General features: G+C 40.3%; 1 protein-coding gene across 5 annotated transcripts in view; it reads left to right on the forward strand.

The window, feature by feature from the left end:
- Nucleotides 1-15991, forward strand: part of CSMD3 (CUB and Sushi multiple domains 3) — a 584176-nt gene that overhangs the window by 503486 nt on the left and 64699 nt on the right. For all 5 annotated transcript variants that reach the window (XR_014170321.1, XM_081918582.1, XM_081918583.1 and 2 more), the window contains 7 exons: nucleotides 1761-1949; nucleotides 2238-2384; nucleotides 4668-4856; nucleotides 7549-7734; nucleotides 8788-8982; nucleotides 9433-9606; nucleotides 15349-15522. Coding sequence is in view for 4 of the 5 variants with exons in the window: in XM_081918582.1 (XP_081774708.1) it covers nucleotides 1761-1949; nucleotides 2238-2384; nucleotides 4668-4856; nucleotides 7549-7734; nucleotides 8788-8982; nucleotides 9433-9606; nucleotides 15349-15522 (1254 nt within the window). In the remaining variant the exon portion in view is untranslated. The remainder of the gene's footprint in view (nucleotides 1-1760; nucleotides 1950-2237; nucleotides 2385-4667; nucleotides 4857-7548; nucleotides 7735-8787; nucleotides 8983-9432; nucleotides 9607-15348; nucleotides 15523-15991) is intronic.

Below are 15991 nucleotides of genomic sequence, written 5' to 3' on the forward strand. Positions count from 1 at the left end.
CTCTGTGCATTCATCATCATCATCATAGACTTTTATTGCACTAGCTATAGGTCATGGCATCATTCAGAAAAATAACAAAAGGGAAAACAGCAATAACCATAAAAATCATCAGGCACCACACATACAGTATAAACCATGGTCACAACTACTAAGATTGTTGCATAAAATAGAATAGCAGAGGATTCTCTAGTAAAATGTGCCAAATTAAATATCTACCTATTCTAGAATTTTCAGTCCTTGAGGGTTAACTTTCTTGTCCATGGAAGTGCAAGTAAAGGGGAAACTGTCATCCAGATCTATCCCTCGTGGCATTAGTCTTCTTTCTGAGCCATCCCCGATGTAGGCATTAAAGTCCCCGCATAATAGGATTTGAGCAGCTGGGCTTTTCACATTTTCTGCTCTTTAAGACTCGTTAGGTCGGTCCAAATCTTAACCACCATGTCTAGGGTGCGTACTGGTGGGAGGTAAGTGTTAATACAGAAAACTGGACCTCCTGCCACTGCACTAAACTGTAGTGGCAAGAAAGATTCACAACCTCTGTGTATTCGGAGCAGAATATACTGGCAACATATGTTGTTCCAGTCATATTATACATGTGTACAATTGGTAACATGCACCCTTTAGAGATTCTTCTGATTCAGCAGCCTATAAATGTTTTGAAATAAATAAATAAATAAATAAAATATCAGATAAGGGACATAAATTGATTACCTACTGCCACAGGACCCCTTTCACCCTGAACAGAATCCATCTAACCCTCCAGTAAACACCATTCAGAAGGAAAGGTCTGTTCAGAAAGGCCTTCTGTATCGGCTTCCTATGGGCAATTCTGTTGGCTACCTTGGTAAATAACCCATCAAGCAGTTGCAGCTGCTCAAACTCTTATAATGCCAATGAAACTCCCATGGCATTTTAAATTAGTGGAAGTCATGTTGTAGCATAAACACTCTGCTCCTGGGTCAATGGTTATGTGCCTGCACACACAAACACATACACACAAATTTCAGTTAATTGGCGTCTGTAGAAAGCAGAAACAAATGATTAAAGTGATAGCCTGGAACAGAAGCAATGTAATTTTTCTCTAATACAGAATCAGAGGAACACAGTTCCTTCACATTGCAGAAAGCCAGTGCAGGAACAACAAGAATGAAAAGAAACCAAATGAGTTAATTAAGCTTAAATGGTCCCAAATGTCTCTCAAGGACCATAGACTCTACTCCAGTGTTGGTGTAAAGTGTTTGCTTTCAAGTTCCCCACTGGTGGTGATAGGAAGGGGGGGTACCCTCCCACCATGCTAGGGACCAGAGATCCGAAAAGTACCTACTAGGAATGAAGGAGGAAATTGATTGCTGCTTAAATTGCACTTCCTGCTGGCAGTTTGTTAACACGCAGGAACCATTGTTAGGCCCCAAACTGAGGCATTATGAGGCAAGGGTTGGACAGAGCCCCCTGGATCCAATACCCCTTTGTCAGAGAGGCAACTGTAAGGAAAAGCTTGGCATCTTTCATTATTTAATTCATAAATGTTTTTACCAGAAAAGGAACATTTGGGTCACTTAACAAAGGGGAGAGGAGAACAAATGCAAAAACTATAAAGCATTATTCTTAAAATTTAAAAAACCTGTACTGATTTTTATCTGCTCTATGTTAATAGAAATGAAATTATTGATGCACACGTTTAAAATGTAGAAAAAAATAAGACTTCTGTCATGCAGTTTTCCAGCTATCGAAACATTTATAGCAATTCCTCTCTTTTGCAGTTCTTTGTCCTGCAAATGAATTGCGTCTGGATTCAACCGGAGTGATACTGAGCCCTGGCTACCCAGATAGCTATCCAAACCTCCAGATGTGTGCATGGACCATTACAGTGGAAAAGGGTTATAATATCAGCCTTTACTTTGAATTCTTCCAGACAGAAAAGGAATTTGATATACTTGAGGTGTTTGATGGTAACTATAGGACACACAACCTCGGATGATTTAGTATACATTGTTTTTAGCCAGTAACTTTTAAGTTGTGTATTTTATCATGCATGCGGTTTCAGTGTTATTGTTGCTTTTCATTTTAGATCGCACCCTGTTATTAAAAATTCCCTATATATGCCATTAATGATATGGCTACAATGTATTGCATTAATTTACTTACTACTTGTTTAGGAATCTCTTTTAGTGTATCTCTAATTTTAGTTTTCTTTCTTTTCTTCTCTCTGCCTTGCTACCTCTTCCAACATCATCAAGGATCAAATAGTCACAGTCCGTTACTAATCTCCCTAAGTGGAGATTATTCCTCATCTCTAAACATAACTAGCAGTGGCCATGAAGTTTTTCTCCGGTGGTCTGCAGACCATGGCACAAACAAAAAAGGTTTCAGGATACGATATATAGGTAAGTCAATCAAATCTTTCTCTTTTCTATCTTTTCTACCTTTCAAATACACCAGCAAGCTCAACTTTCAGCTGTCATAGTCAGCGTTGGAAAGATCCAGCCAGCATCATGCTGTAATGGAATTTTCCCTTCCTTCTCTATCCTGTCCCACATCACATTCCCCCCAATCTTCTCCACAGGGTTTCCCAACCCCCTGGAGCACATTGTGCTGGCACATGGATAGAAGAGGAAGGAGAAATCCCATTTGCATGTGCAAAAGTATTTTGCTCAAAAAGGACATCCCAGTTGGACATTGATCTGTGTGTACAAATGGGGCAAATGGACCATGGAGGATATTCTAGATATTCTGGACCATCTGCAAGATCTGTTCTGTTGGTAGCAAGTCTAATCAACATGGACATTCTATAACACTAGGCTTAGCTGATGAGAAACCCACAAATTTGCTTTCAGTTTCAATTTAGAAAAGGTTTAGGTAACATCTTCATGACTGAACTAGACCAATTGTTTCAGGTATGTGTAGTGGGAACAATTTTTAGAAGAGATGCAAGAGGCATGCTTCTGTACACATTTGGTGAAGTTGTGACTGAGCCAAAAAAAAAAAAGAAGAATGTCAATTTAGTATCACATTATCCAAATGTTTGTGTCATCTTTTCTTTTGTTTCCTTTTTTGTGGGGCAGTATGTATGCAGACCAAACAAGCACAGAGTCTTAGTTTGATGATTGGGTTGAGGGTTTTGACATTACTGCCCCAATGTATTTTTTAAAAAATCCTAGTATTCTGCATATCTAAGAGATATATAATTGTAGGAGGGTTTACCTAATCCAGACTTCCTCAATCTCGGTCCTCCGGATGTTTTTGGCCTACAACTCCCATGATCCCTAGCTAGCAGGACCAGTGGTCAGGGATGATGGGACTTGTAGTCTCAAAACATCTGGAGGGCCGAGGTTGAGGAAGCCTGACCTAATCCTATGGTCAAAAAAGCTTCTCTCCAGCTTCTTTAGTGCCCTTTAGCCAATTAATTGCCTTTTGATAATTAACCATGTGAGCTGGAAAGTCAGGAAACTCCCTGGACAGGACAACTTCTGGAACCCAAGACAAAACAATAATAAAAGTGTGTGTGTGTGTGTGTGTGTGTGTGTGTGTGTGTGTGTGTCTCACCTAAGTCATGCTAGAGAAAAGAAAGAAAGCACAAAATACTGATATTCATTGCTAGAGAGCTAATCTTAGAGGTGTTCATTGAGTTAATTTGCAGACAAAAGTTACAGACTGGACTATCCTCAATGATCTTTTTAAAGAATACAAACCCAATTTGCCTCTGAAAAAAGATATCAAAGAAGCAGACAACAGTATTTCAAACAGAAGCGTGGGGAGGGTGCATGGGGGTGGGTGGGGGTGTACACTATGCAAGACCCATCTTGAACCAGAAGTTCTCTTGAAAAGAAAAAATAAAGTAATAGTCATTTCCATCTGTTCAATGTGTCAAAGTTCTCCCTGTCCTCTACCTCATGCCTGGTGTATCCATATTCTTTTCATGCTGCAGATGCCATCTTTCATGATCTTCCTACCCATATTAATTACCCTAGATACATGTTAAAACAAGTATCAATTACATTATGCAGAAACTTCAGATAAAAATTTGAACTTGGATGTTGACACAATCTAAGTAGATTACATTTGTAATTAACACATGCAAATGTGATCAGATGGGAAGAAATAAGATTAATAAACAAGGTTTGTACATAGGAAAAAGAATCATAATGTATGTCCTAACTGGTGAAGTCATTTATGCCCTATTAAAAAATATGCAATACAGATATTTTACAAGAGATTATGAGTTTGGATATGTTGATTGTGAATTCTGCTTATCTATGCAACCCAGAGATCAATCTTCCTTACCTAAATGTTTGTTCAGTTTTTTCTCAAGCCAAAAGCCAAGTGTAAACAGGTGAAACAACCACAGTTATCATTAGCCTAAGGCCAGACCTTCACTACTTTTCCCACTGGGGCATATAGGTGACAACCAGGCTGCCCCATTTTCAAAGTACTATGAAGCCCCTTTTGTCCCTGCTTGCTATTGCCCCCTCCCCAAAGTGTGCTGAAACATGGGCAGTGTCAGAATACCGCCTTATTATCCCCCCTTTCCTTGGGGTCTTCACCACTGCTGCTAAAGGGGTCAAGGCTACAAAGTTTGCAATCCCCACAGGAAAATGCCTACGGTTAAATAAGGTGATATGTGGGGAAGAAATACATGCACTGATTGCTTTTTTCTTTTGTTTTTAAAGCCCTTTACTGCAGCACCCCAGAGTCACCTCCTCATGGGTTCATTGTTAGTCAGACAGGTGGGCAGCTGAACAGTGTGGTTCGCTGGGCTTGCGACCGAGGATTCCGCCTCGTCGGAAAAAGCAACGCTTTGTGCAGGAAATCTCCCAATGGATATCATGCATGGGATGCACCTGTGCCGGCATGTCAAGGTAATCAGCTTTTCCTTACAGAATTGGATTTGCACACTTTGATTCCATTCCAAATATCCATGGATGCTCTAGTGCACCGGTAGCGCTGCTAACTCCAGTTAATGCAAAAAAAAAAAAAAGAGCTCCATTTTTATTTGACTTATTTAAGCTAGGGAATCTTTGAGCCATTATTCACAACAACAAGCTCCAGGGCATCATGCAATTAACCAAGTGGCATGAAGCAAAACATTCGACAGTAAAGCAATATAATATGAATAGCTGGCAGTCTGCATTGAATTGCACGCGTTAGGGTAAAGCGTGCACATTTTCAGCACCAGGGGTGCCAATTCAGTCATTGGGACACATGCAGTTGTCACTTAAATGATATGTTTGGAATAGCCCCCCATAAGTGCCCTTAAGGTACGCGGGTGGCGCTGTGGGTTAAACCACAGAGCCTAGGACTTGCCGATCAGAAGGTTGGCAGTTCAAATCCCCGCAATGGGGTGAGCTCCCATTGCTTGGTCCCTGCTCCTGCCAACCTAGCAGTTTGAAAGCACATCAAAGTGCAAGTAGATAAATAGGTACCACTCCGGCGGGAAGGTAAATGGCGTTTCCGTGTGCTGCTCTGGTTCGCCAGAAGCGGCTTAGTCATGCTGGCCACATGACCCGGAAGCTGTATGCCGGCACCCTCGGCCAATAAAGCGAGATGAGCACCGCAACCCCAGAGTCGGCCATGACTGGATCTAATGGTCAGGGGTCCCTTTACCTTTCTTTACCTTAAGTGCCCTTAAATTCATGGAATCAAGAGCTAGAAAGTGGAGCTGAATGTCTGTGTAGTTTCCCAAGTAGGATTCCCCCAGGTTTGTGGGTTCTCAGGCAGGCAGTAGCACTTGTAATGGTGCCAAAATGTATAGAACCGACACCATGCTTAAGCTGTAATATATATACTCAATTTAGCCCCAAAATATTTTACTGTGGTTTGCCTTTTTTATTAATAGTTTTTGCCTCCAAGGCAAATCCTGTGTCACAATAGCCTCTACAAGTGAGAATTTCCTTCATTGCGTTATCTTTATCCAAACCAGAACAATCCCTTTCTTTTCCTTTCAGCGTTATCAAATCATTTTTATCTGGTCTACATTCAATTGATGGGCCTGTGAAAAATTTAGAACCATAAAATAGAGGCAGAAGAATGTCCCAAACGCAGCGACCTCAGCTTTCAGTTTGCATTTTTCCATGTAGTCTACTGCATCAGTTCATATTTATGGAAAAAATATCTAGAGGGAAACAATATCTGGCAAATATTAGTTTGCTAGGATAGCCAGGGAAGGAAATAGGAGGTGATGTGGTTATTGGAGGAAAGAAAAGGTACAGTGGCTTTATTAGAACAAGCAAAAGTAAACTGTGTGCAAAAGGACGAAGCGCAGAAGAGCCTTTGATATACTATATCTGCCTCCATTAGAGCCACTGCTGCTCCTTTGATTTAGTTGTTGTTGTTTCTGCTGCTGCTGTTTACATTTACATCCCATATTTTTCCCAAAAACCTGATGGTTCTTCCCCTTCCCATTTTATCCTCACAAGATCCCTGTGAGGTAGGTTAGGCTGAAATACAGTGTTTGACGAGTTTTAGTCTAACCTAGGGGTGTCCAAAACTTTTTCAAAGAAGGCCAGATTTTATGAAGTGAACATGCAGCATGCGGGCCGACCAAAGTTGTTAACCTTTTTTTAGAACCATGGGGAGGAATTGCCTGTGGGGGCTGCTGGATTAAACCGACTGGCGGGCTGGATTAAGCCCCTAAAACAGACTTTGGGCGTGCCTGGTCTAACCAGTTCACCACACTGTATCTCAATGATGGTGAGGATAATAGTGAAGGTAATGACTATCACTATGATCTGGGCTGCTCCTACTGTTTTGCAGTGTGAGGCGGCTGCTTTAGGTAGCAGATCCTCCGGGACGGAGACAGCAGTGGCAGCTGCTCAGACTGTTCCTCTGGAGGTCTCCTAGCCAATCATCTATTTTGGATGATAGAGATGTGTGTCATGTGCCCTGCCCTCCATCCCCCTAAGGTCACCTGCTGCTTTCAGGTGCACAAGAAGCCTTTGCCCCATCAACAGTGTTCAGTTAAGATACACCTGTTAGTCTGGAATGGCAGTTCAGGGCCATTGCAGCAACAGTCAAGATATGTGCATGAGTTAATTTGGTTTGATCCTATTTACTTTGAAGTAAGTCTACTGTATTCATTGGGACTTATTCTTGATGGTTAACCTGTGAAAGGTCGAGTAAGAACATAAAAAATAGTAGAAAAGCCCTGTTGGGTCAAGTCAAAGGCTCATCTAGTCCAGCATCCTGTTCTCAGAGTGGCCAACCAGTTGCCAATAGGAAGCCAGCAAACAAGACCTGAATACAGCAGTTCTATACATTGTACAGTTGAATACTGAAACAGCGGAGACCATCTGGAATGAATGAGCGATTGCAAAGAGCAAGTGAGAGTGCTGTCGCTTGCTGTGTTCCAGCCTAAGAATGGATTTAAAATAAATCTTCCTTGATAATATTTTATATGTTTTCCTAATCCTTCCTTCCTTCCTTCCTCTCTCTCTATATATACTTAGATACATAAACATATATGTTTCTGAACTTCAAAGATATGATAAGCAGATTAAGACAAGGCAGTATGATGATATTGTGTCTAACTGTGTGTTTGTTTCAAACCTGCAGCTATCTCTTGTGGCATTCCCAAAGCCCCAGTGAATGGTGGGATATTAACTACAGATTATTTGGTAGGCACACGGGTTACTTATTTTTGCAATGATGGGTACAGGCTATCATCCAAGGAACTTACTACAGCAGCATGTCAGCCAGATGGCACGTGGAGCAACCATAATAAAACACCTCGTTGCGTAGGTAAGGGCAATCTAGATGTACTTTTCCAGCTGAATTTCTTTTGCTATTTTTGTTGTCATCAACTTTCATTTTCAAGTGAACAGTTGCTAGCCCAAAGCTGCCCAATAATTCTACAACCAGTGCATCTGCCATTGGGGTTAGAATGCAAACTAGAAGAAGCGAAGAAACTACTTGGTTAATGAAAATAGCAGAGGAACAGAAAGGTTTGGTAAACATTATGGGGTTATTTAGATCATAGTTGCAGGCATAGGTTCATGAAAGCGCATCAAAAGCTGTGAAATTCTCCAAGTGTTGGACATCTCCCTAAAGGCATGTATGGAGTAACACAAGGGAGGGAGGATATGTTGTGTTGAGTTAAAAGAATTGACTCATGGACCTCAATTTTTAAAATAGCTGTAAGTGAATCACTGGTTATTTGCAAATATATCTTGATCTGCAGAGCTTTGTTGTTATTTTAAATCTTGCATAGCACTTACTCAGGATAAACACACTATAAAAGTAAGATAGTATTGTGATTGTAAAGTTTTGTTACTAAGCTGAGAGTTTTGAGTTTCCCCTCTCCCCCATGCAACCAAATGATAATATCAAGGGAAATGACTTTTGTAAACCATAACATGATCCATTTCTGGAGCAGGGGTAGTTTTGCTAGAGGGGGAATGAAAGCAGGAATTCTCATTGTGTCAGTGAAAGTTGAAGATGACTGAGGGGGTTGGGGGAGATTGCCCGTAATCTGGAAGTGCTTTAAAACTGTGATACACTATCCATTAAATAATTTGTTTGAGCAGTAAAATAATACTCACCCTCCAGATCTAAGGAGGAAAAAAATGAAATACAGGGTATTCATATTCATAAAATGAATATAGCTTGACTCCCCAAATTAGCCTGTAGATTATTGTGCAGCTGTTTAAATTGGCTGGGGCAAGCTGGCCAGATGGATGGGGCATGATGATGATGATGATGATGATGATGATGATGATGTAAATGTATATAACTTCATATTCACAAATTTACTCCTTGGACTTCAAGACAAATTTTCCTCCCTCCTCTCTCTAGTTGTTACATGCCCAAGCATCAATTCTTTCACCTTGGAACATGGAAGGTGGCGTATAGTGAATGGTTCTCACTATGAGTACAAAACAAAAGTTGTCTTCAGCTGTGATCCAGGATATCATGGATTGGGACCAGAATCCATTGAATGTCTTCCCAATGGAACTTGGAGTTGGAGGAATGAGAGACCGTACTGCCAAAGTGAGTACCGGCCAAAATTGTCCGGCCCAAACCTATTAAATTCTCAATATTTCTGCAGACAAGTCCATCATGATGGCTTACTCAGAAGATAGGTCTGCATCTGAAACAACTCATATTCATCCTGACTTATACTAATCACATTCAGGGGCAGCTTCATACATTTCAGAAAGCAAGGAGTGAGATTAAAGTGAGGGTTTTTTTTGGTAACTATTTATAAAGCAGCCATAAAAGTCATTAATTTATTCTATGACATTAGTATTATTTAACAATTTTTTTGATAGTATGAACATTTTTTATAATATAATGTTCAGGTTTGTTATTTGCAGTCATCTATCACTCTACATTCACCCTAAGATATAGCATTTTAATCACCTTCACTGAAAAACGAGCACTGAATGCTTACATGTGGATTTTGTGTGTGCAACATATTTCTCCTTTTAACTTTTAAAGTTATTTCCTGCGGCGAGCTTCCTATACCTCCAAATGGGAATAAGATTGGAACTCAGATCACCTATGGCTCAACAGCTATCTTCACTTGTGACTTAGGATTCATGTTGGTGGGCTCAGCAGTAAGGGAATGTCTCTCTTCCGGACTATGGAGTGGAACGGAAACAAGATGCTTAGGTAAGGAATTAGTTTCCCTATGTGCCAATTGTAAATTTACAGCCCTACTGTGTGGTCATGTGATCATATGTGCTGACTTGAGCATCCATTTCCTGTCAACAAATTTATTTCTGTTGCATTCAAGAGAAACTTTCCTTACTGAAATATCTTTCCAATTGTGTTTAAGGCAGTGATAGCATTCTGAAGTTGTCATTATAGTTCCATTATCATTTATCATCACAATGGCAGAGTGCAAGGCAATGCAATGCAATGGCACATGGTAATATAACTTTACTTTTAGGATTTCAACCTGCAGGGGTAATGTTCACTCTTCCTTTGCTCAGCCTTCCGCCCCAACCTGTATGTTTTCATTTTTATTTATACTAGTAATTTAGTTATGGTTCTGTGGTTCCACTTTTTTTCCATGGTTAGCCTTCCAAAACCAAAATGGCAGAGCCACTTGAGCTAAAAGTATTTGGCAGAGATTAGCTTTCTACATGTGTGTAGATCTGAAGTGTTGACACAGGAACACTTCTACATCTCCAACTAGGGTCCATCCATATCACTTTTGCATGTGTTTGTTGATAAATATGTTTCATCCCATTACAACAGTAACCTGAAATGTTTAAAGTGGGAACCTCCATCAAAATGTGTATTTAAACACACACACACACAAATAATAATATGTATTTTGAATGTATTTTCATACATTCCATACATCTCTAAAGATATTTTGTCTCAAAATATATGTTTTAAAAACCAATCTGGCAGTTCCTAACTCCCCAAAATGTAACACAAAATTCAGAGCAGCGCAAAAGCTGGACGTTAACCTTCTTCTGCTTTGCACATTAACCCAGGAGGAATCAGGTCAGCTCATACTGGAACTGGGGAAGGGCATGAGTTTTTTTTCAAGCATCCCTACTGCCAGTCTCCAGGTGTTAACAAGTACCTGGAGTCTACGCAAGTACAAACAGTATATGGGGCCTGTGTACACAGAAAAAATCAACTTGTGAAAAATAGCAGGAGTGGGTCAGTAGAGAATGGAGATTGTGTCCAGTCCACTCACATTCTGAACATTGTTAAAGGGCTATTGTTTTAACAGATGTTCCATGGAGGACAGCTTAACTACTCCTCTTTGTCTTGCCAAGGGAATTCTTTGTCATAGGGAAATAAGCGAGGCTCTGACTGCTTGACAACTAGTTATATTTATTTCCCCTTAGACCTTAAAAGAAATGGTAAAGGAAACCAATTAGAAACTAAGAACTGCAAGAAACCACTACATGAGCAGAATCCAATTCTCCTGAACTTTTACCATAAACAATTACCGGCTTGCTCACTATAAGGTCACAGTTGTTTGATGCCTGTGCAGAACTGAATGTTTCCGCTTCCTGGGGAATCATTAGTCTGAAAGGATAAAAATAAAGGAATACAAACTTGTAAAAAAGCTTGGATTGTTGCTTTCTCATAGTTCTCAAATCAAATTATTTGACATTTAAAAGATACAGAAGCTTGCCAAGGGAGGTGGCATTTCCAATTTATCTTTTAATGTACCATTTTTGTACTTTTCCCCATGGAAAACCTAGAGATTAGAAATAAAACATGGAAATATTAACAGTTATTAGTTAAGGAAATTAAAGAAATTGTGGCTAATATGCAGCCCTCCTGGCTTATAAAATCTAGCAGAGGGGAGTTGATTGGTTGGGTCCAGAGTGTGGTTAACATTTCATTGCATAAAGAGGTGGTCCCTGCTGCCTTGAAAGAGTGATAGATGATGACTCCTAAAGAACCATCCATGGACCCTTTGGACTGGAATCAATTGGGGAAGATGTTGGAGAGGGTTGAGGTGGGGCAGCTGCAAACATTATTGAATGACATGGGTTATTTAGACCCATTCCAATCTGAATCCAGGCCTGGCCATAGGACTGAGTCAGCTTGAGTCACCCTGGTGAATGACCTTTACAGACAGTGAGACAAGGGGAGTATGACCTTTCCACTCCTTCTCAGTCTCTCTGTAGCTTTCAATACCATTGGCCATGGCATTTTCCTGGACCGGCTTTGTGCAGTGGGAATTGGGGGGCACTGTGATACAAAAGTCCTTGTCCTACCAACAGGACCGAGTGCATTGAGTTGCATTGAGAGAGTGCTTCTCAAGCCACGGTTGTGCAGTAGGGTGCCACAGGGCACTATTTTGTTTCCAGTGCTATTTAATATCTACGCAAAGCCACTGAGAGTGGTCATTGGGTGTTTGGGAGCAAGGTGCCTTCAGTATGATGATGATGCTTAGCTCTGTATCTCCATAACATATCATTCAGGAGAATTGTTTATTGCAGATCCATTTCAGCATGGACCCATGACAACAGAATGAAGACATGTTCGTATAACAATAAAATTATGCAAAACAGCATATAGTCATTTACCTTAAATGATAAAATATTTAGTGTAGCATAGTGAGCGTCTCCATCCCCATCATTCTGCCCGGACACTGAGGTCCAGTGCTGAGGGCCTTCTGGTGGTTCCCTCCCTGCAAGAAGCCAAGTTACAGGGAACCAGGCAGAGGGCCTTCTCGGTAGTGGCACCCGCCCTGTGGAACGCCCTCCCACCAGAAGTCAAAGAGAAAAACAACCACCAGATTTTTAGAAGACATCTGAAGGCAGCCCTGTTTAGGGAAGCTTTTAATGTTTAATAGATTATTGTATTTTAATATTCTGTTGGAAGCCACCCAGAGTGGGTAGGGAAACCCAGCCAGATGGGCGGGGTATAAATAATACATTATTATTATTATTATTATTATTATTATTATTATTATTATTGGCTTTGGTGACCCAGAGCATATCATCTGAATTGGGTTGCTGCAACAGACTAGCCTAGGTGGTTCTCATGAATTATTTTATTGAGATAGAAAATTTACCATGCAGCACATTCTACAGCCAAAGATGAAAGCTTTCACCAACACGGTTAGCATCCAACCCCCATGTCAGTTATTTCCCTTTTTGGGGGAATTATGCTGCCCTTGGCTCATCCAGCCGAGCCTGGAATGAGCAAGTTAGACTGACATCTTTGGAAGAACTTAATTGGGGACTTGAGTTGGGATCCAGCAAGCTGTGCTGGATTTCCACCATATCCTAACCCACTCATCTTGAGGGATCTTTGTTTAGGACTGTCCCTTAAGTGCTGTTAAGCAACCTGACATGTTTATTACCCCAAAAATCAGTTAATAGAAATGAATCTTGATTATGGATTAAACAGAAGGAATATAGTGGCATATTGGTCCCATTCCAGAATGTTGTGTGTTATCAGAAGTGGCATGTTTGTAACAAAATAGCCAAAAGAAAAAGAAAAAGTTAATTCATATATTTTGATAATACTGAATGAAGCAATTTGTTCTTTTCTCTGAAATATTGGGAAGGGGGACTTAGTCAGAAACATAATGTAAGAGCTGGGGGGGGATCATTGTGAAGTAAAGGAGCATGGAAAAAGTTTCTGTCCTACAAAGAAATGATCAAGAGTGATTATATTTTAAATTGAATCATAGTTGAATAAGTTGAATAACTTTTTTTCTTTTTTCCCAAATGGCCAGATAGATTGGTTTCGAACTTTGGAAAAGTGAATGTTTTTGCTCCCTCTCTTTCATCTGGCCCAGAGCACTGAAATGGTTTAAAATGGAAGCACCATAAGACCATTAACAAGAAAAGGAGCCGTAAAATGTATAGCGTGCAGCAAGGTTTTTACAGTGGCAGGTGTTCTCTCATTCTTGACTGTGTCAAATAGGCACTCTTGAAATTCTTTTCATCACAGACATTTTAGAAGCAAAAAAGGGAACGGGAGGGGGGAATCTACTCCGACTCATTGAAACTGAAGGGGAATTAAACAAGCCATGCTGGAATGGCTATGCAGTAAACAGTCACCAATTATTTGTAATAATAGCACTATTGCCATTGTTTGAAGCCCTTGTGCACCTCCTTTTTCATGGCATAACGAGACAGCCATTCCCCAAGATGTGCAGACAAAAAAAGCGTGGTTTCCTTGGTGATGGAAATGACTATAAATGAGAGCTTTCACAATATCCCTTCCCTTTCAGCAATGCATCCCTTCACACTTCCACAGTTCATATATTACTGTCTTCAGATGGAGAATATTTACCTCCATCACCATTCATTTTTATGTGTGATATGCAACTAAGTTTTATTCAGTGGACCTATTGAAATGAATGGACCTAACTTAATCATAGTCATTAATTTAAGTGGGTCTACTCTGGGTAAAATTTAGTTGACTGCCACTGCACATCTGTTTAATTATGAGGAGAATGGCATTTTTCAAATATATACAGTCTATAAGTGTGTGTGTGTGTGTGTGTGTGTGTGTTGATGCTTCAGGGCAGATTGAGTCTGTATAATTGGGAACTCTCTGAAATAGCATTAACAAGCTTTGGTTTTGTACAGCAGGTAACACATAAGTAGATATGTTCCCAAATTTGCGGGGAAATAAATTTCTATGGAACCCACTTTTTTCATATAAGAATGTACAGAATGTATTCACTTCACAAAATGACAGGTGATTATTATACAAGGTATGCATTTAAATAAAACCAGCCATCATTTGGCATTGTGTGGTTGATTTATCAATTAACACCTGCACTATGCTCTGAGGGGGCGGAGTGGGACCCCCAGGTGGTCTTGAACTTCTATTTAGAACTTTGTAAACATTATTTCAGCAAAATAAATATATCCATTATATCTGGACAAATAAGATGGTATCCAACTAAACAGACCTGCTATCATAAAGTCTTTTGCCTGTAGGAAGGATGTCCCCCTCCATCTTCTCTACCCATGCCCTCCTAAATCTGTTCTGGCTTTCCCAGCCCTTTGGAACAGCTTTGGGGAGGGTACACAGGGAGAGGAGAGGAAGGGGACATTCCATTGGACAAGTGGAAATCCTTGCACTAGCAGACCTATTTAGTTGGATACCATTTACAATTTAGTTATTATTAATTTAATGTATTCACAGCCCACCTTTCTCTCAAATTGCGATTTAAGGTGGCTTACAACATTTAAAATCATCATTATGAAATGCAGAGCAATAAAACTGACTAATTGAAAACAATAGTTAAAATACACACTTAAAACCAGAACGAAAATACAGTTCGCCCACTGGTCAGCATTATCTGCATCTTAGTTTTCAAATGCCCATCTAAATAAGAAGTTCCTAGCCTGCCAGCAGAAGGATATGGGAGGGGATTCCCCAATTATTTTACAGTTCTGTGTATACTGCTTAGATATATTTTTTTTTCATTAAGCAGTTTTATATTCCATGATTCCCTGGTGTCTTATTGGGCAACCTGCATGGGAATTACACCATTTAGCCCTAACAATGACATTATGAAGCATTTTAGACTAAGACAGAGCGACTGGAATAAGGTTGCCCCGGCTTATTCATGGCTGAGCAGGGATTCGAAGCTATTTATTTAAATCAAGCACTCTAGCCACTGCACTATGTTGGCTGTGGCAATTTTTATTCAAGACCATGCTTCAAATCTCCCTTCAGTCATTAAAGACACTGGGTCATTCACTACTTCTTGGGCTAACCTACCAACAGGGTTGTGGTAAGTTTTATGTGCAGAAGTGTTATATGTTGTATCCGGTATTGCATGAAGGAAATGCAATGGTGAAATATAAATATTAGAACTAAAATACAAACAATAATGGTGGATGAGAAATAAAAGTGTTGTTCCTGTTTGTAAACCACCATAATTGTATCTTTTTGTAGCTGGGCACTGTGGTATTCCAGACCTTATAGTCAATGGCCAAGTAATTGGAGAGAATTATGGCTACAGAGACACTGTCGTATATCAGTGCAGTCCTGGCTTTCGACTCATCGGCTCTTCTGTGCGAATATGCCAGCAGGATCACAACTGGTCTGGTCAGCTTCCATCCTGTGTGCGTAAGTAAGCATGGCAGAGGTTATAGTGTCTTGCATAATTAACATCCCCCCCATCTGATGGGGCTAAAATGAGCAGCTTTCATACTGCCTGCGAGACCATTGAAGCATGAAGTTGTTTCTAATAAAGAATAAATGAATTATATCATTGGAAGGGAAATGGCACATAGCATCTGGCCCAGAGATATCTCATCATTTTGGGGCTAAGGTCTATCATTGCTCGTGGTCAACCCTCCAGAGATTTCATGCCAGTAGTGGCTGTGGCTAAAAGTAGGTGAGGCCATTCCACAATCTTGCAGGCCACACACCCTCCCAGGATACACACTTTCTAACACACACACATACAAAAGGACATTCACACACATCCAGCTGATCCATGCAGATGATCTGAGGATGGTTGTTATCACAACAATTGTTTTCCGTCTGATAATCAGGGAACTAGCAGTTTGCATCCGTATCAAACTTCTCCATC

Source organism: Podarcis melisellensis, assembly GCF_964234715.1.
Source record: "Podarcis melisellensis genome assembly, chromosome: 7".
NCBI lineage: Eukaryota > Metazoa > Chordata > Lepidosauria > Squamata > Lacertidae > Podarcis > Podarcis melisellensis.